The sequence below is a fragment of the Apus apus genome, chromosome 14 (assembly GCF_020740795.1).
Source record: "Apus apus isolate bApuApu2 chromosome 14, bApuApu2.pri.cur, whole genome shotgun sequence".
Taxonomy (NCBI): Eukaryota; Metazoa; Chordata; class Aves; order Apodiformes; family Apodidae; genus Apus; species Apus apus.
The window spans coordinates 3,882,339-3,908,240 of NC_067295.1; the positions used below are offsets into that span (position 1 = coordinate 3,882,339).

At 43.1% G+C, this 25,902-nt stretch overlaps 1 protein-coding gene across 4 annotated transcripts; it reads right to left on the reverse strand.

The window, feature by feature from the left end:
* Positions 1 to 1,306: 1,306 nt before the first annotated feature.
* WIPI2 (WD repeat domain, phosphoinositide interacting 2) lies at positions 1,307 to 24,027 on the reverse strand. Of its 4 annotated transcripts, none has more exons than XM_051632106.1 (12): positions 23,777 to 24,027; positions 15,001 to 15,083; positions 10,834 to 11,003; positions 9,651 to 9,747; positions 8,949 to 9,046; positions 8,409 to 8,501; positions 7,540 to 7,610; positions 6,509 to 6,616; positions 5,605 to 5,769; positions 4,138 to 4,245; positions 2,878 to 2,975; positions 1,307 to 2,011 (listed from the first exon to the last, which is right to left on the reverse strand). In XM_051632106.1, exons 1-12 carry the CDS (start codon positions 23,848 to 23,850, stop codon positions 1,899 to 1,901), a joined length of 1,278 nt encoding a protein of 425 aa, XP_051488066.1. In that variant the 5' UTR covers positions 23,851 to 24,027; the 3' UTR covers positions 1,307 to 1,898. The 4 variants fall into 4 exon arrangements, with proteins under 4 accessions (XP_051488066.1, XP_051488065.1, XP_051488068.1 ...); XM_051632105.1 differs by having other exon boundaries at positions 2,845 to 2,975; XM_051632108.1 differs by lacking the exon at positions 23,777 to 24,027 and adding an exon at positions 14,837 to 14,918 and having other exon boundaries at positions 2,845 to 2,975; positions 15,001 to 15,079.
* Between the last annotated feature and the right edge of the window lie 1,875 nt (positions 24,028 to 25,902).

Here is a 25,902-nt window from a genome sequence, read left to right on the forward strand (position 1 = left end):
CTGGAAAGGACACCACAAGCCACTGCAACCAAGCACTTAGGGCAGTCAGGGGCTTCCAGGGAATAAACAAACCTGATCCCTGCTCTTCCACATGTCCTCAGACAACATCTTCCACATACATGGGCCAACAGCAGCCTCACTGACACAGCCCCTCTTGGCAGGGGCTACCACCATCTTCTGCACTTTCAGAGTAAGGGAAAGCCCACCTGCCCACACAGGTCTCTGGGGACAAATACCACTGCCAGCTACTGCTTGAGAGAAGACTTGTTAACACCACCAAACCCTAAAAGCACATCACTGTCTGGTTGTGATAAGGAGTTCACACACAGCTGGAGTCCTCAGCTTCAGTCCTCCTCTCAAGATCTGCCATTTCCCTGCCTTTATTTTCAGTTCTTTGAAAGCAGTCCTAGAGGAAAGGGAAGCAACCCACACTGCTACACAAAAGGCCAAACAGGTTCATTTTGGCAAAGGAAAGTAACAATCACCAAGTACTTAGCTAATCACTTGCTCACTAACTGTTACCCAAGACTTAAGAGAAGGCACAATACAACCCTAAAAATAGTCAGTAGCACTGCTCAGCCTTGGAAAGCCTGAGCCAGGGTCAGGGCAGTTAGGGATGTATTCCAAAACTGCCAAAGAGACAACCAGTCCTTGGAGCATATCATAAGAGGTACTCTGATGAAAGGGGACATAAAAAAAAAAAATCATAAAAAAAGGAAAGCACTGTTATCCAGCAGAAGAGAACCCAGAAGAAAATTCATCTTTCAAAATCATTTATATTTACAGCACTATCTGGAAAAAAAATCATGAACCTGCACTACTAGAGCAGTACAACCAGCCCCAGCCTGAAGAGAAGCAAGAATTGAGAGCTCTGCCTTCCAGCTGAGAACCTTAGAGCTGTTTAAAGAGTGAGGCTGCCATACTCTACAGGAACTTCCATCCAGCCTGACATGATCCTTGCTTTGGATAATTTTTGAATTTAACAAAAAAAGTGTAAAAAAAGGTTATTGCTGCTCTGCCAAGGAAATAAGACAACCTACAGGAGAGAAAGAAAGTGCATTCCAAGTTTTCTCTAAAAAAAACCAACCCAACAACAAAACACCTCACAAACTTATCAGCCACTATGGGCTGTAGACACCCAAGTACTAAAGGTGTACAAACAGCCTCCAGCAAGTCCTCCTAGCTTGCTTCCTGCAGCAGCTCCTTTTCTTCCCTGTAAAGGCACTTTCTATATTCTATATCCTATATCCTTATGCAGGGAAACACTTTCAGTTTTCCATCCCAACAAACAGAACAGTCCCACAAATACACAACATTCAGAAGGAATTTTAATTAACAAAATGGTCCAGGAAAGGGGAGGGAGAACCAAAAAAACCAGGCCATTGCATTTGAAAGGTTGCATGTCAGTCACTAGGTATGCCTGCAAGCCCATGCACAGGAAACCATTTGGACCTTTGTCAGTGCAGAACCAGTCTCAGCTTCCAGAACCACTTCTTGACTCCTTCCTTATATAAGCTAAATATTATATACATATATAAAAAAAATACAAACTTGAGTTTGCTATAAAGTGGCTTCTCTCTCTCCCCCTCCTATGCTTGCTTGGCACATGAAGGCATGCAAAGCTAGTAGGCTCTGAGGGCTGCACAAACAGCAGGTTTTGGCAACAAAAAAAATAAACACAGCTAAAATAGATAAGCAAGATTAAAAGCCACTGAATTGAAAACCATATATTTTTTCCAATTGTATAGAATTAGAACTACAGCTATGACTTAAAACTGTAAGAGTCTGTCATCCTCTCTCCCAACTCATGTCAAAGTTCATAGCAGCATAACACGAGATTCCTCAAGAGACATCAAGCCAGTGTTCTCTGCTTCAGGAGTGAGTTCACAGGTCAAGGTTCAGTCCGTCCGAAGGATCATGGGAGGATGCTCACTGTCTTCATCCAATCTAAGTGAGTTGGTTTCATCTTCCAGGCAAACTCCACCCACAGCACCCAGGTCATCCGTATAGGCTGGAGAGAAAGGAACAAGTAGTTGGGGGATCAGCAGCACAAACTAAGGTTTGGATTCAAGGTGAATGATTCGAGCTGAAGTGGCAGATACGACTTGCAACGGTTTCACTGCCGCCCCATGTTTGCTTTTATGATGACTGTGATTCTCCCAGCCAAGACCAGTTTATGATCACAACTGAACTGCTCTGCACATGTACAACACCTGCTTGTGCTTTGGGCTGGCTGATGTTCTTCTTAATCTCCACCCATGCGTTACAACTGCAACTGCAGCAGTGCTGCTACACGTGCAGACTTCCAGGCTGTCCTTCCTGTGCAGTTGAAGAGCTGACCTGAGTACCACACAAAGATGGTAGAAGCTCCACTAGGAGAGCTGCAGCATTAACCAAATTCTCATCCTCTCAATTTAACAGAGCACCAAATCAGGCTAAATGGTCACTGTTCCCATAAAGGAATGACAGGAGCACATATCAACCTTGTTAACAAAAGGTGGGCTATAATTCAGACACTTTGCATGGGGTCTGGATGCAGAACTCCTGTATGAAACAATCTTGTTGGGGCATCTCAAGAACTGTTTGGCAAGCACTGCAACTACCACTACAATAATCAACCACAATCTGAGACAAAGTTCTACTCAGAAAGTAGCAAAGACCAGTGATCCATCTACAGGAGGCTACTGTACATCACAAGTGCTCTTTTCCTACTGCTCACCCATGCTCCACATCACACCTGCAGTTACGAGCAGCTCAGTGTTGCAGCAGATGAGCTCGGGCAGCCATCTAGAATGAAGCAATAGACAGAGGTGCTCTCTGCCCCGTGTCCAGCCTTCTCCTTACCATGCCTTGTGGGTGAGGAAGGCACGTATGTACCTTTAGTCACAGCAGCACTGTAGGTCTGTGCTACCAAGGGCCGATCGTGGGATGCGGACTCCAGAATTTCGTTGGCTGGCTCCATACTGCCATCCAGCCTGCCAAACAGAGAGGGGTTAGCTGGAGAGGAGACCTGCTGGGCACAGCACAGCTTTAGTTGACAGCTGTAGAGGAGTATCTCATCAGATGAGCAAGAATAATGCATACACACATGGAACAGGAAGAACTTGGTCCCTCCATTCCAGAGGACTGGCGAGAAGGCATCTAACAACACTTTGTATTTAACACCGAAGACACAACAGGGACATGTTTGCCTCTGACATGGCAACAGGATCTAAATCCTATTGGCTGGTGCTAGGAAAAGAGACTCAGAACAAGAGGGCATGACTGAAAAAAACCACCATTCCCATCAGCAATACGACAGATTGTCTCTTGAGCTCTATTGACAACAGCAGCAGTTGTTTCACGCACATATACTAGAAAATCCTCCAGATGAAGGTATGAGAGCATTTCAGAAATTAAAAACTTGATAAAAACTTGCTTCTCTCTGAGATTCATCTACAAGTCAAACCAGAGGTCATACCTTAAAACGTTCAGATAAAGGGATGGTTTTTTGACCAGTATTATAGATTAATCAAAGCTGCAAACCTGAATTATCATGGCGAGTTATTTGCTTTAATTCCATGACTGACCAGCTAAGCAATCCCACTGCCCTGGCTTCTCCTGCCAAACCTGACTATAAAATAACACCTTATCTTACTTTCTTTAAGTGCTCTACAGTACTGCTACAGAACATTAGTTGACTGGCTTGTAAGCAAGGAAGTTTATTAGGAACACAGATAAATTCAAAGGCCAGATTCCCCTCTGTGAAGTCAGGGTAACATCTCCCCCTCTCATCTCTGGAGTTGCTTCATTTATTGATGAAGAGGATGGTGTCAAATGTTTCAAGTTCTTGTTTAAGTAACTGAACTCAAAACTGCCAAGTGGGAGGGAACAGGATCACACAGTTCACAGTGATAGATCCTTCTCTGCAATCAGTGTTTAGTTTCTGCTGGTAGAGCAGTGCTCAGGGTACTGGATACTAAGGAGGAAGGCACAGGGGGATTCTGAGGTTACTTGTTCACCTCAGAGGTCTGGAAAAAGATTGGTTTAAAAAAATGAAGTGTTCTAAGACTTTCTGCAGAACAGAACTAAATTGAAGAACAAATTGGACTTTGTTGAGAAATAAAATACAACAGCTCCCAGCTAAATGGGACTTACTTGTGCTGCTTCATTAGTGTGCACTCTCCTCCTTCTTGGGGGTCTAGGTTGTACATGTAGAGATACCCATCAGCAGCTCCCACCAACAAACGAGGGATCTTCTGGATTCTAGAAAGGTTTAGGGGAGAGCAACAGATGAATCAAAGCTTAAGAATGCACACCCTTCTTCCCATGATTCTAAGTTATTATTTTCTATACTCTTGCTCCTAGACAGGGAATCATAGAATCACAGACTGGTTTGGGTTGGAAGAGACCTTAGAGATCATCTATTTCCAACCCCCCTGCATGGGCAGGGGCACCTCCCACTAGACCAGGCTGCTCCAAGCCCCATCCAACCTGCCCTTGAACACTGCCAGGGATGGGGCAGCCACAGCTTCCCTGGGCAACCTAGGCCAGGGTCTCACCAGCCTCACACTAAAGAATTTCCTCCTAATGTCTTACCTAAATGTCCCCTCTTCCAGTCTTGATCCCTTACCCCTTGTCCTTTCTCTACAAGCCCTTGTAAAAAAGTCCCTCCCCAGTTTTCCTGTGGCCCCATTTGGGCACTGAAGGCCACTAGGAGGTCCCCCTGGAGCCCTCTCTTCTCCAGGCTGAACACCCCCAACTCTCTCAGCCTGTCTGTGGAGGAGAGGTGCATTGTTAACAGCACCCAGGAAAGAACTGTCCATAAAAAAAATAAGGCAGAATCAAGCAACTCACATATAACCCAATAAAATATATTCAGAAGTTACCATCCTTTTTCCAAGCTCAGTGCAACTCCAGAGACAAATATCCTAACGGGAAGTACTTACTTCTTTCAGAAATGTTACAAGGCATAATTATTGCTTCAAGGGTGCTTTGAGATCAGAGGAGTGAAAGTACAGACATGAAGTCAATTTAGCATAAAAACTATAAAATCCCCACAAAACAAGTTTACAGCCAACCCAGTTTATTGCTTTGGTAGCTGTGCCAAATGGGGCCTGCCTTTTGTGAAGACAGAATAAAGATTAGACTAGTCCTCAAAAATAAGTTTAATGAATGCTATGTTGTTAGAGACAAGAGGAATATGAACTGGCTCTCAAAGCCTTCTTGAATGGTTAGTCTGGATTGCCTAACTTTGCAATTCACTAACAACAAACAGCATCACTCCCCCTGGCACTAATGGAAACAAGTGCCATAAGCCCATGGGGCTGTTCTCATCATTTTTCTTTCAAAATTAAGAGACATCTTTAACCAAAACTCAGAAATAGTCTGTTCTCATCTAATATTTATGACACCTTTCCTTCCTCCCCTCACAGGACTGTGAGGTGCTAGCCCTAACACATTGCTCTGAAACACGAAGAGGCTTTGAAATTATTACAGGTGATCACTGCTCTCTGCACTACCCACTCTGCTGGAGCTGGGGTTATGTTCTACAGAGCCAGCCTCTCCACACCCCAAGGTGGCACTCCAGAGGGTGAGGAATGCAAACTCCATTTCTCTACTCACGTGGCAAGTGCACAGATGTTTTTGTGCCCACAGAAGGGCAGGCGGACTGTAGCAAAGGCTCTGCCCTGGTTGAACATTTCTGTGACTTGAGAGGGCAGGTAGCTGGTTGAGGCCATCAGCACTTTTCCAAAGTAACCTGTCCAGGTTGTAGGCTCTTCCTGAGGTCTACAAGTCAAAAGAAAAAAACAAAAAGTGACTGACCTTGCCTTCACATGAGAGAGAAAGGTGTGTAAACACTTTGAAACTTCTCTGTTTTTCAATAGATTAAGCAGCTATTTGTTTCTCTTCAGAAATAACTAATACCCTTGAGAACTCTAATGCACTGTTTATGCTACAGGGTACAATGTGTCCTACAATACCCTCAGCCTGTTATTTAAGCATGTTTGATTGTAAACTGATGTGTCTGCTTATAAAACTGCATTTTGTAAGGTTCATTATACAAGAGCAAGATCTACTGGTAAGTGCTACACTTCAAGATTTGATTCACCTGATTATCACTAAGCAAGTAATTGTTTCCAACAACTTTCACAGAAAGGTAAGACTGTCCTCTCAAATCATAAATATGAACATTTTACAACTTGGTGCCTTTTAAAGCCCTGTGTTGAGATAGCTCTTCCCACATGGATGTCAGTAGAGGAAAATTGTAACTGAAGATGTTAGAACTGCTTCATGTTCCTCTGCCAAGAATGGACAATTTCTCTTGGGCAGAAAAAAATCTTTTCACTGGGAAAACAGTACACAGCTCAGCTGCTGATTCCTAAGTAACTCCTTATGCCCTTTACTTTGCAGAAGCATTCTAAGAGAAGTCTGTCCACACTTTGGAGAGTTTATTCTGTTGAGTCTAATAAATGTTAAAGCCTTTTCCTTGAAAAAAAAATAAATCTAAAGCACCTCTGAAACCTACTTTTCTTTCACAGTCTCAAGTTTGAAGATGTGCACTGTCTCTGTGTTACTGGATGCAGACAGAAACATGCCATCCATGCTGAAGGCCAACGAACAGATGCTCACACACCTGGGGGGAAAAGAAAACAGAAAACAATTAAGCATTATTTTTTACATTCTAGTACTTCACCAACTGGTGTAAGAAGAAAGCTAGTGTTAACTAATTCATGGGAATTGACTTAAATCAAAATATTACTGCTCCATTTTGGCAGGCAGGAGTCTTTCTGTACATTCACCACTAAGGAGCTCCATAATGTTCACAGGAGCTGCACTGTGAGAGCTGGGAGGAACTGGGCTGCATGGCAGACTCATCTGCTCTTCTCCTGCCAGTTACTGCAGGTGACTCAAAATTAAGCCAAATTATTTGGCTTTATTACTAGTTAAGCAGATTTCTCAGTCATCACTGCTTCACAAAGAAGTAAAAAGAGAAGCTCCATAATAAGCATTCTGAATTCTCTGATACCTTCTTAAAGCACTATAAGAGCAAGATCCCCATTCATGAGGTTCCACTCTGATGCACACCAGATACTGGAGCAAATTAGTGACAACCTGAACTCAGTCTTACCTCTGTATAAAGTACAGTGGAACTACAGGGTTACTACTACCACAAATCATAGCATCATTTCACAGTGGCTATCAACGATCACAGCACTAAGAGGATTTAGAAGAGAGCAAGAATATTAGATGAACTGCCTCCAATTGCCATAAGAATACAATCTATCTTACAAAAGGTGACCCACTTTAAACAAGTTCCCTCACCAATCAATTTTTTAAAAGGCAAGAAAGAGTATAATTCTGACAGGATTGATTTGTAGAACAGTCAGGTCCAAAGGAGTGAAATTAGAAGACATTCAGGTCGAAACTCTTAAGTGTACAGACAGGGATGAAGATGGAAATAGGCAAAAATCAGGGTGCCAGCTCAATTGCAGAACATACTGGAGATCCACCATAAGCTATGAGCTTCAGATAATTATTAGCCCAGTAGAACTTTACCTCTTCACACCCCTTCGGAATTCAAAGAGTTTCTGTCCCTCTGGAATGGAAAACACCCTTATTACTGTCCCCTGTAAAGAAAAAAAACAAAACAGCAACTGAAGTTTTCATTTCAAGTTCGTTCATTGTGTGTTAGCTCTAGTACAACCGCAACCAGCAAACCATTGTGCTGTTAATTTATTGCCATTGATGCACACCACACTCCAGCATGAAATATTTATGGAGCTTGCTTGTAGGATGTGTTTGAAGAGTAGGGAAACAACAAGATGTGGGAGTTACTAATGTCAAGAACAAGCCTTACATCAAGAATAGCCCTTTCCTACCATACTTCATCATGAAAATGACCACATTAGGTAAGTACCACAAGTACAGTCTCCTGGACGTCTTTGTGCCTTTATCAGATTCAATTTGCTACACCCTTATATTCTAAGATTATTACTCAAAGAGCAAAAGCTTCAGACTTTCTAATTTACACAATTTGAACAGACAATTTATCTTTGTGTGCCAAAGCCTGGCGAGACACTGCTCTCTATTCTGACCTTCACTGTCTTGGTTTCATCAGAAGATAGTGTCAAAACAAGACAAACAGTTTTTAATAAGTATCCTGTACTAAAGGGAGCAACACTCAGAGTATTGCCCTGATCACAGCCAGATTAAAATGTATTTATTTAAATAAACACCATCACACAACATTTTAGAGCACGGAAATTGTGTCAAATATCACTAATAGTTCTTAACTTAGATTTGTCATTAGAACTGTAAGCCTTATTTTTTGGCACTTGCACATGGAATTGTGCATGCTTCAAAAGCTTAGAACCAAGTGTCATTTTTGATCACTGCCAGCCAGTCCCTAAAAAGCCACCCCTTACCTTTTCTGATGCAGTGGCAAGTTTAGCACCACTTGCGTCAAACGCCAGAGCAGCCAAGGGACTATCATGAGCTGGGATCATATTAGCAGCTCTCTGCAGGAGTGAACCAATAAAACACAATCTTAGTGGAGTACAGGTTAAAAGCTACAGGTTTGCAGCTTAAGACTGCATGTTTAAGAGCATTCAAGGCAAATATGGTTTTATTTCATGGACAACAGCTTCAATATTTGTTTCAGTAACTGCTAAGTAAAAGGACATGGTGTTTTCACTGCAGCTTGTGCATTGAGGGTACAAGCAGCAGAACACTTGACAATTCCAACAGAAATTACTTCCATTTCCTCCACCCATCTGCCCAACTCATCAAATCCAATATGAGAGTCTGTGTTTTCTTTGTGGATGTTCTGTGGAGCCTGGCTACAGGAGATACTGCCAACTGACACAGAGGAGCCTGGGTGTCTAGTAATTCCTCTCTCAGCAAGTTAAGTGATTTCCAAAAACTGCCCCTTTAGAAGGGGAAACAGCATTCACAGAGATCCTTACCAGATTGATGGTGTCAAAGACTTGTACTTCTCCAATAGTTGCACTTCCTGGGTAGGCCAGGTAACAGTTATCATTGTTTATTGATAAAGCACACAACCCTAGAAGGGATGCAGGAAAAAAAAAAATTAGAAAGAGGCAAATTTCAAAACTTAAACAGCAAAACTTTCTGATTCTGTGCTGGAATATTATGAAGATAACTCAAGTTATCCTCACAAGGCAGCAAAAGAACAGAACAAGGGTGAGTAGTCTCAGAGCCAACCTGAAACATTTTCGACTATTTAGCATAAATTTTGATAGGAAGCAGAAAAGGAAGAATACAAAACACAACACCATAACTGATTAAGAAGTAGAATTGCCCATGTCTGCCTCGACTCCTAAAGCATTAACCTGACAAAGCCTTTAACTACACTAAGTGCTGTCAAAATCCACTTTGTATCTCCTCTACTTCTTTCCAATACTGCAACATATCCATTCTAGAAGACCAGAATACTTGAAAGATGCCCTTTAAGGCAGAGTCTCTTAATTGTTTTCAAGAACCTCATCTGGATTGAACGGGTAGGCTCTAAGACAAAACTCACGTATTTAATTATTACTTGTATTTGACAGTGGAATTAACAATGCTACAGTTCTCTGTAGGAAACATCACAAACTGACACAAAATGCACTGTTTGGAGTCATGTCAGCTTCTAGTACCATACTTACCTGCAGGATTGGGAGGTGTCTCCCTGATTGTATGTAATACCTTCATGTCTCGTATGTTGTGTATATAAAGAGACTCTTCCAGACAAACTATCAGCCTCTAGACATGGGAAAGAGGACAAAATGCTGACATCAGACTGGAGTTTAGATTAATTTATAAATCCTAAACAATTTTGTATCCAAAATGCAGTAGGCACCTTCCGAGAGAAAAGATTGTACCCACCTGATGGGAAGAAATAAGAGTCTTACAGGAGAGACACAAGACACCTCTTGACAAGACTTCAACAGTTCAACACTACACTGGGTCACTTGAACTGACCAGTGCACTTCACTTCTCCCAACCATGCTAGTTCAAATTAATTTAAATGAAAATGGTTTACATTACTAGTTTAAGTCAGTAAGCCAGAAACCTTCATCTAAAGCTATTAAATTCTTATTCTGCCCTTAAGCATTACCCCCCTTCCCCCAGGAGGCCAATTCACATATGGAAATCTATTTGGCTAAACAGAAAAAACATGAGCTTTTTTATCCACTTAGAGAGTCTATCACTTAAAATAACTTGTAAGGGGATTTTTCAAAAGAAAAAAACACCTTTGATTAAGTTCTTCAACATCTGTGGTTGGACTCGATGATCTTGAAGGCCTTTTCCAACCTAAGTGATTCTGTGATTCTGTCTGTGATCTTATTTACAATTTCATAGACTAAATCTGGATGACTTCCAACCCCTAAGATTCTATGATTCTATGACTAACAAGATGCTACTTATTTAAAGCTACCTCACTACACCAGAAATCAAGTAAGCCACAGTTTCCTTTGTGATTTTAAAGAGGAATCCCATCCTCCCACACCTGATTTTGGTGGCAGGGACAGACACTGAAGTGATTTTCTCCTTCAGATGCCATTCTCTCTACTTTGAATGAACTGGTCAAAGACAGAAAAATCTGTATTTGCAGAAGAACCCCCTAATTACTTAGTAATACAGCAAACTATGGTTGCAGGTGCTTAACTCAAAAACTTCACCAATGAGTACTAAGATACCACGTAGAAACTACAGTTGGAAACGTGCAAGTCGATTTCAAACAGCAATTCTGTCACCAAAGGAAGAGACATCAACGGGCAGAGGAAGTGCCAGAGTAAGACCCACAACCCCTTCCTGTGTGTCCACCTAGTCAAAATGAGTACTCACCTGTCTATTGAGTTTGACAGCCAAAATGGTGTTGGAGTAACTGTAGTTGCAAATCTCTGTCCCCTTCTTAAAGTGACAAACCTTCAGCTTGCGTGGAGCTTTAAGGCTAACTATGGCCACCAGGCTACTGGAGAACAGCCTCTCCACAATGCACACATCTTCTGTGTCAGCTGAGGAACCACAGTATCGAGGGAAAAACACAGAGGGAGATTTTAGGGAAGAAGAATGATCAACAGGAAACACTAAGAAAATACAATCTAACACCACAACGTTCTGCCCCAACAGCTCAGAGTGGAAGTGGGATGCAGGACACGTTTTAAAAGCAGAAAATCTACCCAGTAAATGCTGATCTACAAAGACTTCCCACCTCCCTCCCCCCCAGCTGTCAGGCAAGTTTACACTTCAGAACAGAGCAGCCACTCCCCCCTGCCCAAGATCCAATAGAAAAAAAATATTCCAAAAGATACAAAACCCAGCAAATTCTCAAGCTCCAGAATCTTACAATCTTCTCTTATCTCTGCAGCAATCTAGGAAAGCAACAGGTTTTGCTGTTTCAGGCTGTGTGTGTACCTTTTGTTGCTTTTAAAGCTCTACTATGCATGGAAGGGCTTTTGATGACCAAAACCCCTGGAATTTCTGCATACCTCTCCATGAAGAAAGAAAGGTTGGTAAACTTGTTTATCATAAGACTTCCTCAGCCACTGAGTAGTATTTTTCATCTCTCACCTGACAGTCCCTAAAACCAGCCTGTGCAGGAATCAAATGTAAAAATGTCTGGGTAGCCATAAAGCAGCATTGCTTTTGTCACATGTTCTGCTGTGGAAGCACTGGAGGCAAAGGAGGCGCAAGAGTCACCATTCAAAATGTGGGAAAGACAGAAGGGACAATAGCTCAGGATCTCTGGGAAAGAAGCTCCTTCAGAGGATTTGATTATAGTACAGTATTGGACCAAGCTGGTAGGAGCCCAAGTCCCTCCACAGCATTTACCCTGGCATGTGTGATTCCCTCTCCCATCCCCTGAAGCTCCCCTCCAAAAACCCCAGAGATACAGTGGACAGGTTTCCCAGCAGGAGAAAGCTGGCCAGAGTTTCACCACTCCCTGCAGCTCTCCCACAGCTACCAGCTCCATCTGTCCTTCCATTACAGAACAGAATCAAGACCTGAAGTCTTTGGCCTTGATCCCCCAAAACAGCCACACTTTCCAGAAGTCAGTATCTGGATGAGCTCAATGCTCAACACATTCCAAGCAGTAAAACTGCCAGTAAAAACAACAAAAAAAAAGAGAAGCTTATTTCTGAAGGCTTCTGTTTTGGCCAAAAGACACATTAAGTAATTGGCACTGTTCTTGTCACCAATGATAAAAATTCCCTGAAAAAAAGCTCTGCCCAACATCCTCAGCATATGACAATGTCATCACTGTGTGACATGTCTGCTTTGAAAGTGCTTTTTCTGGGCAGTTATTTCAAGAAAAAGGACAGAAAATATTTAATGTTCTACATTCTTTTAAGCTGGAGAAAGAAACAGCTCTCTTATGGAAAAGGAGCAGGTTTATACAAGGCATTTTCAGGATTTTATGCAACAGAATTGACTTTTATCAAAAGCTCATATTTAATATGGTACTTTTCCAGAAAAGACAAAAGAGCTAATAGAGGCTTTGAAAATTTCATTTTCTTGCTTTGGCAAGAGGGATAATGCATTTTAGTAATTACTTTGTTTTCAAGGAATTGTTCTTTACTTTCCTGATGCCACACACAACACATGAAAAAGACAGAAATCTGCTTCAATGACTTTATGAATCTATGCAATGAAGTCATGCACAGGCTTTCAAATGCAGAGGTGCACTGAATCAGACTAGTAACATAAAAAGCTTCTCAAATATTTTACAGTGCAGGTTATCAGCTTTGCAGCTAAGCCTGGAGTCCTTCCTAATGATGACATCCTTTTGTAAGAGTCAGCAGACCAGCCCACAGACACCTAAAAACAGCCTGACTGCTCCTGGGTGAGCAAAGCTTCTTTCCCCATGCAGGGAAAACTGTGGTAAGACAGATCTGCTGGGATTGGATACTCTCCCAGGCAGGAGAACTGGTATTTCAGAGGAGGAACAGCAGCAGAGACTGAGATGGAAAAAGTGCTGTCCTAAGCTGCACTGATGGGAAGTGGAGGGAAGAGCACTATCAAGAACTAAGCAGTCACAGACAGAAGAAACTTGCAAGAAGAGAACACTGATAAGGCACAAACAATCCTTCAGCCTCCTGGCAAAGAGACTTACTAAAACACAGGCCTTTAGAGAAAGCTTTGTGATGGGCTCTTAATTAAACTTACTTGAAAAATACAGGATGCACCTCTGTTCCTTTGTCTTCCCTAACAGGAAGGAGTGAGAAAAATCTCCTCACAGCTCCCAAGCCATGTACACTTCCTACCAAGCAGCCACTCCAGTGCAGTACCAGGCCACGCTGCACATCCTACATCCAGCTGACCCGAATGAATCATGTTTAGAAGCACTAGTTAAGTCCTACAGCAATGCTGCTACTCAGGTTTGTTTTTTCTCTTTGTATTTTCTCCTTAACACTACACAAGTGAGCGTTACCAGAACTTGGATCCAAATACAGTGAGAAGAAAAAGAACTGAAAAATTACTTAAGCATCAGCATTGAGAGGAGAATAAGCAAATACATAACAAGGTTACAGTTTCATAAACACAAGCATGTAGCATCAGACAAGAGCTGGTTAGAACCAGATAGATTATGATCAGCAGCGCTGTTTATTCCATTGTTAATCCAAGAACATGAAGCATGTTATAAGCATTCATTAAAATCTCCAAGGCACTCTCCAATCTAATACTTATTTTCACAGGGGGATCAGCTGAGCAGGGACTTAGGTGATTGGTATAAAGTCACAGGAGAAGTCAGTGATGGGAGTAAAGAAACTTCCCACTATTTTCAGTCTCTCTCTTAAACACCAGACAGCTGGGGCATATTCTGTAGTTTACTTTAGACACTTACATGAGAACTGGTAGATCAGTCTTAGAGAGGGAGGGGTCTTTAAAAGTGCTCACTCAAAGAGTCATCTTCACTGAGCCTCCTGGGGTGATATCAGGGCAGATACTGTGAGTTCCTAACATGCTACAGAGCTCAGGTACCTCAACTCGATAGCATAAAATGGAATTCAAGCCACCCATTAACCAGTACAACCAGACCATGACTCAAAGAGGCAGATGTAGCTGCAACACCATTTAACTTGACCACAGGTGCCTAATTTGAACCTCACAATTACTTCTCCCCATTCGCTGTGTGTACCATCAGGCTGTCACCACAGGTAGCATGGGATCTGAATCACACACCACTTCCAAACTTAAGATGCCACAGGGTCAGGTCACTTAGGGAATGGAGTCTGAAGACAACTCTGTTGTGTAGTGTGATACATTGGGATAGAAATGCTGACATCACAGCTCTTGGTACCATCTGTTCCCGTGGACTTTATAAGAAAGCAGGGATACTCATGCATAGCATTCATAGCTTACTTATTAGCACTTCAAAAAAAAAAAAAAAGGGGGGGAGCTGATGAACTGCTGGCAAAACAGAGGACACCACTTCTCCCTCAAGCCTCCCTCCATTTCACCTGACATCCTAATCAATTGTGATTAGTATTGAAAAGTTAGGGGAATTTGCATTACTCACCCTTTTGGATGAGTAAACCTGCAGCTATCACTCTAACAAGTCTTTTTCTAACAGCAAATATTAGGATTAAGGAAAAAGATAATAAAGGCTTTGTTGTTGGTTGTTGTTTTTTTTTATTTGATAATGGTCTATTAGTCATTGTCTGTCCCAAAAGCCAGTATAAAGACCTAAAAGACACACTCTCACACCAGTGATTTGTTTTTTATGCTCAGCTACTACATAGTCTGGCTACTGGACATAAAATTAGAAAAGCAAAGAGTTGTTCTTGTAGCTATTACTAAATTTCACAACATATCAGCTAAATTTAAATACAAAAGACTGACATACAGTTTTACCCTGCTACTTGTTTTGTATTTGTGTCATATTTCATCATATACTTAAGGTTCCTCCTATGTCAATTTCAAACCACCTGTGAAAAAATGAAACATGTCTTACTCTTCCCAAATTAAGCCAACTGAAGGGATAAGAAAAAAACCCAACCAGATACTCACTGCATTCATAGATCTGCTCTAATTTGTCCACAGAAGAAAGAGAGAAGAATTTGTAGCCTGATTTACTGCCAACTGCAAGGGATCTGAAAAAGAAACAAGCCAGTCAGGAACATAAATGAAATCAGTCATTAATTACCCTTGGATAGACTCTTACCCTATTCTGAGACTCCAGTTGGGTTAGCTCAGTAAGAAAAGGATTAAAAACCTTGAGCAAAAAATCCACCACAGACACACACGGCTTCCTCAACTCTGGAAAGGCCAAACAGCTTCAGAATTACCCCAGGTGTGCAATCCTGCTTCACATTTTATGAAATAAGAGTTCACAGCTTAATGTAAGCCTACTGCCCAATTCATACTGGTGATCTCTCCACACAAACTTAGTGTGGAGGACAGATGATGACTTGAATCATGTAATACAAACCAATTACATCATTGCCTCATCATTAGAGGTGACCTCCAAGACCTTTTAAACTGGGATTGTCTGGGGATTTTTTTGCTCTTTATAATGTAACCTTCTCCAACTACTCCAAAAGAATGCTCATATTAAAAGAAAAAATAAGGAATTATAGATTGCTATTTCTAGTTTTCTCTGGGTTCATTTAATGATCTTCTAGCACCTCCAAAGAACACTGTTAGGTCTAAGTAGTAAAACTACTCCTGCTGAATCTTTGATCAGAGGCACCCTCTTAAAAATGCTAGGCACTGATGTTAAACAGATTTTAACAATGGCAGAACATTAAAAAAACAACTACAAACCCTTCTTTCCTCCATTACACTTCTCACACTTAGGTCACAGACCATTTAATTGCTTTTTCAGTCAGAGTCAAAGAAAAGTCTTAAATTTGTGCTAGAAAAACCTCTAGGCTTGCCTTGCAGGTCTTTACAGCAGACAACGGCACATTCTTATTTTCCCCTCCCCAGGCAGAGGATGATTTTATGCCACAGAAAAAGAAAACTAACAGTCAATACAGTTGTGCAGAATTGTATTAGCATGCTTAGAGTTCACAAATTTCTTACTGCCAAGACACATGGAGTAAAACTAATTAAATTCCAATAAAATGTATTCTCATTTGCCAAACTGTGGCAAGTAATTTGATACAAGGTTTAAACTCAACCCTGCCAATCACGCTGCCAAAACACCCTCTGAACTCAGCAAGATGATTCTCTCTAATTCAAATGCACTAATCAGTAATTCTGCAGTTAGAATACAACACAGATTCCTAGATTTCTTGGTCTGTCTTTTCCTCTCCTGGCTCTAAAGTGAACCCTTTATAAACTCCAAGGTACCCAGAAGATCAAAAAAATCGTTCCTCACATGGTTTACCCTCTGGAATTAAAATCAACTGATGGTATGACCTTCTCTTCTAGAAAAAAAATCACAGCTGGCACAGTTTGGTTAAGAAACTATATTTGAGAAGGTTCAAACCTTCAAATTAAAACATGCACCATCCAGGCAAGAGAAGGAAGGCTCCCCAGATTCAATAATCAAGATATTGAAAAAAACATATTAGGCGTAAAAGACAGAGGAGCAACTATAAAGCAACATTTCATTGCTGCTCCTCTAAGTCACTGTAGAAATTCTGAGTTTAATTTTACTTCAGACAAAATTATTATGTCCAGCAGACTGTATCTGATTAGTTGCCAAAGATGCTGCAGGGTTTTTCCTCAATAACTTTATTACAACGCCATGAAAATTCAAATCCTGTGACAAAAATATGAAACTGTAATTTGGAGGGGAAAAAAAAAGTAATGAGATAGCTTTTCCTTAGCTCACCTACTGCCTCCCTCAAAAGAAAGTTTAGCAAGGAACGACATTAGAACTGTCACTTCACAAAGGTAAACAAGCACTCAGCTGAGTTAAAAATAAATGGTCACAAGACTCCTTGCAATATAAAGGTTCTACAAAAGACAGAGGATGATCTACTCATGGAGAATCCCACCTGTGAGGGCATTACCAGGCAGAAGAGACTTCTGCATTTCACAGGGTAAAATAAGGAATATTGCTCTATCATTCTCTTATCAACAGTATCACTGAAACCAGTAAACAAGCCCCTCTTTCTTGTCATGTGGACTAGCTGTGCTTCTCAAGAAGCTTTAGACAAAGGTGGAAGCAAGCTGCACACATGAAAAAAATCACTAGACAGAGCAGAAGCCCAAACAAAGCAGCACGGAACAGACCTTTCCACCCACAACTGCTTTTTGTTATTTCTTTCAGGATCAACGTGAAGAAGTCACAAATCATTTGTTTACACAGGAGAGTTTGAGTCAGTATAATTAAACCCATTTCAGTACACAAGCATAACTGCAAAACAACCCATTTTTCTTCTAGAAAAGCATTCATGGCTTGGGAGGATTTGGATTCGTTTGTGGTTTTTTTGTTGCTTTTTTTTTTTTCATGTACTCTCAAATTACTTCTTATGAAACTATTGGAAAAAGGCTTTTTATATGTAATAAGAAAACTCACTACGCTGAGTTATACCAGCATCATCATCATGATTTAAATCCCCCATCTTCCCCCACACTGATATTACACTTAAGCCCTTAAGACACCTGGTAGGTATCTAAATGACCAAACCTCACAAAACAAGCATCTAGGCAAAATTACCTCATCTTCAAAAGAAAGTGCAACCATATGGGGAAGAAATATGATCAATAAGTAATTCAGCCATTGCTCAAATAGACAGTGGCCAACAAGAAGCTACTGTAGTTTATCTGAAGCTCCTTTTACAATGTGGGTGTTATGCTTTATTAGCACCAATTTTCAGAAACCGATGAGAGACTGAAATTGAAAATAAAATCAATACCCAAAAATGGCCTTTTTCCCTTCTAACATTATGCTACACACAGGTGGCTTTTTAGTTCTATTAAGTGTAGCCTCTATTACACACCTTAGATTGTAGCCTTTGAGCTATTTCATCATTAAGGTTGTCTACTCAGTACAAAATTACCAATGTAGCCATGATTTATGAAACTGTGTTTACATGTTTTTTTCAAAGATAATACTGAAGTCTGATCCAAGACTACCTAAATCTTGAGAGAGTATTTTCAAGAGCAACTGTAATAAATAATTAAAAATAACCTCATCAAGCAGCCAGTTTGATGAGATATTTCATATACTTGTTCCAAGAAGCTGACATTCACTGTAAGTGCACTCACCTAAAGTGAGAAATCAGCTGATTCCATCTCTCTGGCTCTTTAGAAACAAGTTTTTTCAGATGGTTTAGAATCATACGGGTTTTCTTTTGCTCCTCTAATATACATACAAAGGAAGAAAACCAGTTTTTCCCTTTCTGTATCATAAAGGAACTTAATTAATAATCAGAAATATTCTACATTAATCAGGATGATCCTACTAAGGGCAGCTCTCTCAGATTAAAATCAATTGCAAATGCAGTATAAACATCTCTAGAAGTCACTATTATTTTATATAACTAATTAATTGAACTACTTTCATTATGATACAGTCTCATTATACTAATGCTCCACCTTGTTTCAAAACCAATGTAAATCTCCAATGACAAAATGCTTTGTGAACAAAGGCTTATGATAAAGAGGGGGAAAAATAACAATAAGAAAAATAAATTACTTAAGAGGAGAATTACTTAGAAACCTACTTTGCTTTATTTCCCCCTCCCAAATGCCTGCTGAAACCAAAGTTGTAACATCTTACAGACATGTCTTAAAAGAAAGGTCAAGAATGTCATTATTTTGGACAAGAGCTAAATACAGAAACTCACAGGGTCAACAGGCTGCTCAGCAACACTGACAAGCCACGGGAGATTTCCCCATTGTTCTTTTAGAAGAAGAAAACCCACACAAACGTAAATCTGCTACAGCAAAAGAAGACCACACTTGCTCATCAATTAACATGCAGCAATAGGCTGAGACAACCAAGTTCATAATCCAAGTAAACATCCCTGCTCTCAGGCCAAACTGTCACACACTGCAGAACAGCTCCTCTGGCAGGCCCACCCCAGCTGTGAGCTCCACTGTAACAGCAGCAAGTAACACCACCCAGGATTGCTTCTCACAGCTGCCTTCCCTGAGCACCAGAGCTACCTGATTGCTCCTTCCTTCCTTTTTTTGGCTTAGCTTTAAAGCCTCCTTGGAATATAGAGCTCTCCTGTCCTCAAGGATCGTGGGTGAATGACACCTGAACCTAGGAGAAACAAAGGCAGAGGAGTGAATGCTCAGCACCTAACTCCTGTTCCTCTCAGTACAAGCAGATAACTACAGAGACCCAAACATCACCTGGTAAGGGAACTGTACATGCTACACAACTTGTGAGCTCTAAGCACTTGCTTAGAACACAGAAGCAAACTGATTTGGGAAAAAAAAAAAGGCAGAATTAAATCAGAAAGAACAGATAATATGGACAGGTTGCTGTCACATGTAACTCCAGGCATAAATGAAAGCTGAGACTAAAGACGACTCTGTAAATAAGGTACATGTCTTCATTAGAAATCCAGATGCAAGGCTTGGTTTTGTCCTTTATCAGCAGTCTGTTTACAGAACTACAGTGACTGTTTTGTTTCCAAGTCCTGTCACTTGATTACTTCTTTTTAAAAAGGTAACTAAGACTTCTCTACAGCCTGTTGACTTGCATATATGTCACAAGTAGGCTCTTCAGGTGTTTGTTTTTTTTAATCATTGTTTTTAAAATTGAATCTGAAGACTGTGTAATTTTAAAGTTTGTCCAAAGGCCTTCTCTGGCAATATTTGTGTAGCAATTTAAAGACTGCAAGTTTTACCTATTTTATAGATAAACATAAGCTTACAGTTCTTGATGTTATGCTTTGCTTAAAAAGTTACAAACTTCTGTTACATTATGCATTTCCCTTGTGGGTTTTAAAGCTTGTACAAGTTTGTGAGGTGAGATTAATTCTTCATAAATGTATCTGAGCTCAGTTCCAGTAGTTATCCCATAAGCAATACAAACAGCACTCAGACTTCAGTGGTCCTTCTTATCAAATATATATCCTTAAACATTTCTAAATACTAAAACACACCCAGCACTGAGGTCACCTACAAGTTTCTCCTGCCTGGTTTTGCTAGGATAGTTGAATTCTGATCAGTTCCTTCACTTTTATCTGCAAGCTGGAGCTTCTGCCTCTTCATCAGAGACTGCCAGTCATGCTGAGTTGTGCAATGATTGATTCACTAGGGAAAAGGGCTAGGTCCAAAACAAGCACACTAACATCTTCTGAAAACGACCTTCTCCATGTCTTTTACTTAATGAAAACATCTTGTATCAAAGAGAAGCCACAAACCAACAGCTTCTGCTGTGTTATAGGTGGAGTGTTTTCAGGCAGAGCTCCAGACCCAGCCAGTAACTCCACACTCTCATGTAAATAAAGCTTAGGGCAATATGGAATAAAGAGGCAAGACAGCACTTGCAACAAGTAGATACTCCTCCAAGAGACAATGTCACTACAAGCAGCATCCATGAATGAACATGAGAAAAGTGCTAGGTCTGAAACAAAGTAAGAAAAGCAAGATACCTGCTTCACTTCCCAGGGATTGCAACCACTGGGAAAAGCAACAGCAACATTTTCTAACTACTTCTGACTAAGCCACCATGAAGCTCATCTCCTTCCTACAGGAGGCAGGAATTAACTGCCAATCTTTCCTAAAACCTAGAAAAAGTTAGCTGGATACCTACTTTGACCAGCAACAAGTGCCATCTTTTCCTATTACAAGGCAATTGGCTCTACTGTCTAGGTAAGCAAGACACATTTGAGCCTAAGTGGAACTGGCACCTTATTGAAGGTAAAAGTTTTAACTGTAATAACACTGCACTCATGTCATTTATTTTCCAGTTTTGTCTGTCAGCTCTTTTTCTAATTGCTGAAGCACACCTCAAAACATGATGGGAGCTCTGCTGACTGGGAAGATGTAAACAAAGTTTGCCTTTCATAAACTGGCTGAAAGAATATGCATTTGTTTACCTTGCCTGTCTGGAAAACAACTCCAGTTACTTGTAATTATAAGCTGAAAATAAGCAACCTTTCTGAGACCCACCATGGGAAAGTGGAATTCATTCCTATTAAGGAATCCATTCCTATTAAGTGTTTTCTCTCCCAATAAGTGGTGATGATCTAGATATCCAGAAGAGCAGACTAATAAACTCTGGGAGCTGATTTCTTGTTTCTCTATTCAAACAAGAACAGAGCAGGGAAAAAAGGGGGGAAAAAAAAGAAAAAACAAATACATTTTAGTATAAGGAACTGCCACAACCACTCAATTCTACTCAGTTTGAGAACTAGAATGCAACTTGGTTATTTGGGTTTCTTACCACATTAGGCAAAGTGTGTTAGTAAGAAGCTGCTTGGAAGAATGTCTCCAAGACTGATTGTTTTATACTTACTACTTTTCTTGGAGATATTTCTCTCGAGACACACTATTAGAAAGAGGGGATACTTATTCCATATCATCCAACCATCTCACCTGCCTCCAAATGAGGGGCTTTTTTATTATTCTTGTAATTTTGAGACAAAAAATTACCCACCAGGAACCTTTTTCTACTTATGCTGTTTCTATAATGGATATTTGAAATTTCAAAAAAAAATGCCAAGATGACAAGGAAAGATTTTGTATCCCAAGATTTTGAATTACAGAGGTCAGGTCTGGATCACATAAAAAGCTAAACCAAACCATCACCAAAATTATCTTGTCAGCTAATCTAAAAATATATATATAAATAATTTCTTAATCTACCCATACAATAGGCATGAGAATGCTGAAAGCCAACAGAAACAACACTTTCTAGATACTCATAAAAATGAAATGGGAACAGTAGTGAAGTTGCATACGCAGTTGAGGATTAGAAGGGAAAGAAATAATTAGCCACTTGTCCTTTTCCACCCCCCCATAAACTTCAAGTTAAAAAGGATTTACACTTTAGTCTTCCTTGAAGAAAACTTTCAAGGTATAAAAGCCAAAGATGACCTAGAGAAGCTTATTTGCTTTCTTTTCACTCCTGTCTTGGGTTTGTTCTCAAGTCAGGCCTGCAGCTCTCTTGTTCAGATGAATATTTTTTAACTACAGCTTGGTGGTCTTTTAAATATATCCAGCTCTCCACAAAGCTGAGGTGTAAGGAGGCAGTAGCTTTGAGGAAGGAGAAATAGTAAAGCTTCTAGATCACAAGGCTGGACAGCACAGTTTAGCTGGTAAAATTATATGACCTTTATAAACTGCAAAAGAAAGAGGTGACAGTTATTACTACTTGTTTTATCTAACAATAGGTATAAAATGGATGGTACCTGAGCAAAACACGGGCATGTTTTATAAGCACAATGACAGAGTGAGCTGTGCAGGGTGCTCAGTGAAAACACACAAAAAGAGGTTGCAAAAGTCTCTGGCTTGAATCAACACAAGGGTAATGATTTACTTACAAATACATAGGAGACTATTGCTTCCCCCCCATCATCTACCCTGACTTATTTACCATGAAACCTTGTCCCAATCTATCCAGCTCCACTCATTCACCCCCAACAACACCTACATAGGCCAACAGAGCGTCTCCTTCTCCAGTGTGACCTTTCTCCTCAATCTTGGCAGTCACCATAAATCATCTTCTCATCCTCACAATTCCCATATGCCACAGTACATGCTGAAGACAGTCAAGGACCTCTCTTGTGAGGACAAGATATTGTGGCTTGGAAAGCAAACAAAAAAGTTGTTAAAATAAAAAAAAAATCACCACCACACATGTGGGTTATGTCCTGTGATGCCAAGCTGAGATCATTTCCTCTTACTCACTTCCTAAAACCAAACCCCTCCTTTCTTGAGTACCAGTTCTTTCAGTTACTGCCCCCCAGTTTCATCTCTTAGGTATTTAAGGCAGTGGAATCTTTATAGGATCTTTACTGCTCCAACTATTAGAGACTTCTTAAACTAAAACATATTGTTCTTTAATATCCTATGTAAAAACTAATATGCACCAATTAATCTAAATAACCTGCAAAGGTTAAATAATTTGCAAGAAGTGCAGCACAAGCTACGTGACCCTTTCTAGAACTGACACCCAGTAAATGCAATTTCAAAGACTACAGGAGAAAGTATTCTTTTTCAAAATCAAACCCAAAAGTTGCATGGGCTTATAAAAATATCTTTAAGTCATTCTGCTTCAACACAGAGAGTAAGTGAAAATTAAAAAGCTGTATGAGAAGACAGCTACAAGAAGCTTTGGGATAAAGTCCGTGCACCTCCTGGAAGATCTGGGTCTTCACGTTATCTCAGTGTCTCCTAAGATCTGGACATTGTCAAGAAGCAGAAACCGCCCTCCCTCCCCTTCCCAAGGCAACAAAGAGCAATGCCTTGCAAGTGCAAGAAGGAAAAGCTCCCCAGGGCACCAACCCGGGGGAGGGAGAAGCCAACACGCTGCAAGCACAGCTGGAGCAGCCCATTAGCCCTCTGCTACGTGTCCCCAGGGGAGCGGCCTCACCCCCCGCAGCTCCACACACGCACCGGAGGGGAGCGGGAGTTCCCACCCCCGCCGCTGCGGGGATGAGGGGGACCCCGGCCCCGCTGCGCGGCAGGGAGGGCAGCGGCTGCCGCGGAGCCCCCGGCGACGGGAAGAGGGGGCACCAGGGAGGGGCTCGGGAACCCGCCACGGCCCCCGCACCGGCCAGGCCCCCTCAGCTGCCCCTTCCCGCGGGCCGGGACACCCCGCTCGGGCCGGGACACCCCGCTCGGGCCGGGACACCCCGCTCGGGCCGGGCTCTCCCCCTCAGAACGAGCCCCCCTCACGTCAGGCCGAGCGCCGCCCCCTTACGTGTTGTCCTGGTTGAAGTTGGCGAAGAGCAGATGGCCGCTGCCGGCGTCGCCGCTCTGGCTGGCCAAGTTCATGGCGGGACGGCCCTCGCCACCCCCGTCCGGCGGGGGGAAGGAGGGAAGGAGGGAGGGAGGACAGCAGCAGCTCAGCCCCGGCGGCCCCGGCCCCCGCCGCGCACCCGCGGCCTCCTCATCGCCGCCCGCCCCGCGTTGACGCCGCCGCCGGCGGAGCGACCCGCCGCCCTCCCGGCCACCGTCCTGCCGCCGCGCACGCGCCCGCCGCGCCGTGCGGGGAAGGGCCGCGCATGCGCCCGGGCCGGGGGTGCGGGCCGGGGGTGCGGGCCGGGGGTGCGGGCCGGGGCCGGCGGGGCCGGGCCGGGGCCAAATGTCGGTGCCCAGCCCAGAGGCGTCCCCGCCGTCCCCAGCCTTGGCCGCGAACGGCCGCCTTCCCGTCACGGCCCCCGCCCGGTGGCGGGCGCCTCTGCAGTCCCGCTCGGTACCGCGGGAGGTCCGGCAGGTGCGGGGACAGCGGCCCGAGGCGGGCAGGGCGGGCGGCTGGCGCGGAGCGGAGCGGCCTCGTGGCGGGACGGGGGGCAAGCTCCGAGCTCGGGAGGTCACGGGCTGCCGGGCCCCGGCGGCGGCTTGTGGGGAGAGAAACTGCGGGCGAAGGCCGGGGAGAGGGATTGGAGGCAAGGGCTCGGTTTGGGGAAGAGTCAAGCTCGGGGAAATAAGCCGGGCTGGGGGTTTCGTGCCTCTGGAGCGGTGGGGAGGGATGCAGCAGCGTCCTTCAGCAGCCTGGCAGCCCCCTCCTCGTACCGGGGACCCCCTGGGCTCCCCCACCTTTCACCACCCTCCAGCTGCTGGTGAGGGGACTTGTCCCAGTGGCTTCAAGCCAAGTGGCCCAGCCCCAGCACCCCGCTGCCCTGTGGCCACCCTGCCATGGTCGGCAGCCTCCCTGAGCTGCTCCTGTCCCCTGCACCCACCTCTGCCTCCGCTGCTGCCAGCCCAGCCAAGCATCCCGTAGCTCCTTCTACACATCCTAAGTTTCTTCTCCCTCGGGGAGTTTTTTTCCTGCTAAGAGATGGCAGATTTTAAACTCCCAGTTGTCTCTTTTCTTGCCTGCTGGCTCCAGCAGCCTGATGTGAAGGAAAATCCTTCCTGGGGAAACACAATGGCAGCGTGTGCTGCCAGGGGAGCCCGGTGCCACAATCAGCACCCAAAGGCACGGATATTCACACCAGTCACAGCTGGGCTCCTTCTGGCATCCGTGACTGGGAGTGGGAGACAGCACTCAGAGCCCTGGGCTTCATGATCCATTCCCTCTCTGAAGGAAAACTCTGCAAGACTCCCCGCTTTTGGTGACATTACAAAAACGTCCCTGCATTCAAGTTACCCCTGAATCTTGGATATTCTCCCTTGCATCGTTACAATTACTCAGATCTTTGCCAGAAGATGGGGAGGGCGGCAGGGATGGAGGAAGGAAGAAATAACAGGAAGGACGTGAGGGGAGCTGCCACGTGGGAGGGGATGTGTCCTGGCGGGGCATGGGTCGTGTGAGCAGGACATCTCCACATCCCGCTGAACAGCTCCCAGCTGCCTTTGGTTCTCCGGCCGCAGGGTTTGGAGGCAGCACTGGGGCTGGAGCTGTTCCCCAGCACCATGAGCCAGGCTTTGGTTGCCATAACAACTGGATTCAGGCTTCAAAAATAGTAACTTATTTCTCGTTCAATTTGCCTTTTGCCCTCTGAGACGGATCTATTTCAGGAGTGATGGTTCACTTCAGGTGTCCCTTGCCAGCCACCCCCCAGCTGGGGGTGCTGGGGGCTTCAGAGATGGGGATTGTTTTGTTTAAGGTGGTTTATCACCATCTTCTCTCCCTCCTCTATTCAGACTCATAGGAAGGCAAAGCAGGGCACAGGCATAATGAAATAGCCTTTGCCAAAGCCTCACCACCTTGAAGGCTCTTCCCAGCTGAGTGGCAGAGCATGGGAGAGGATTTTGGAGATGATCTCACTCTGCATCTCAGCTTGGACCTGCTGCTCTCAGCCAGGGCTTGGCTTTCCCAGATATGCTGGAAAGGTCCTACCAAAGATGGGGTTTCTTTCCCCCCACATCTCCTGGATCCCA

Coding starts and splice junctions, on each gene's coding strand:
- WIPI2 (XM_051632105.1), bottom strand. CDS start 23,850: ATGAACTTGGCCAGCCAGAGCGGCGACGCCGGCAGCGGCCATCTGCTC. Junction 9,047..9,650: donor GACACCTCCCAATCCTGCAG/GTAAGTATGGTA, acceptor CATCCCTTCTAG/GGTTGTGTGCTTTATCAATA. Junction 6,617..7,539: donor TTCCGAAGGGGTGTGAAGAG/GTAAAGTTCTAC, acceptor TTTTCCCCCCAG/GTGTGTGAGCATCTGTTCGT.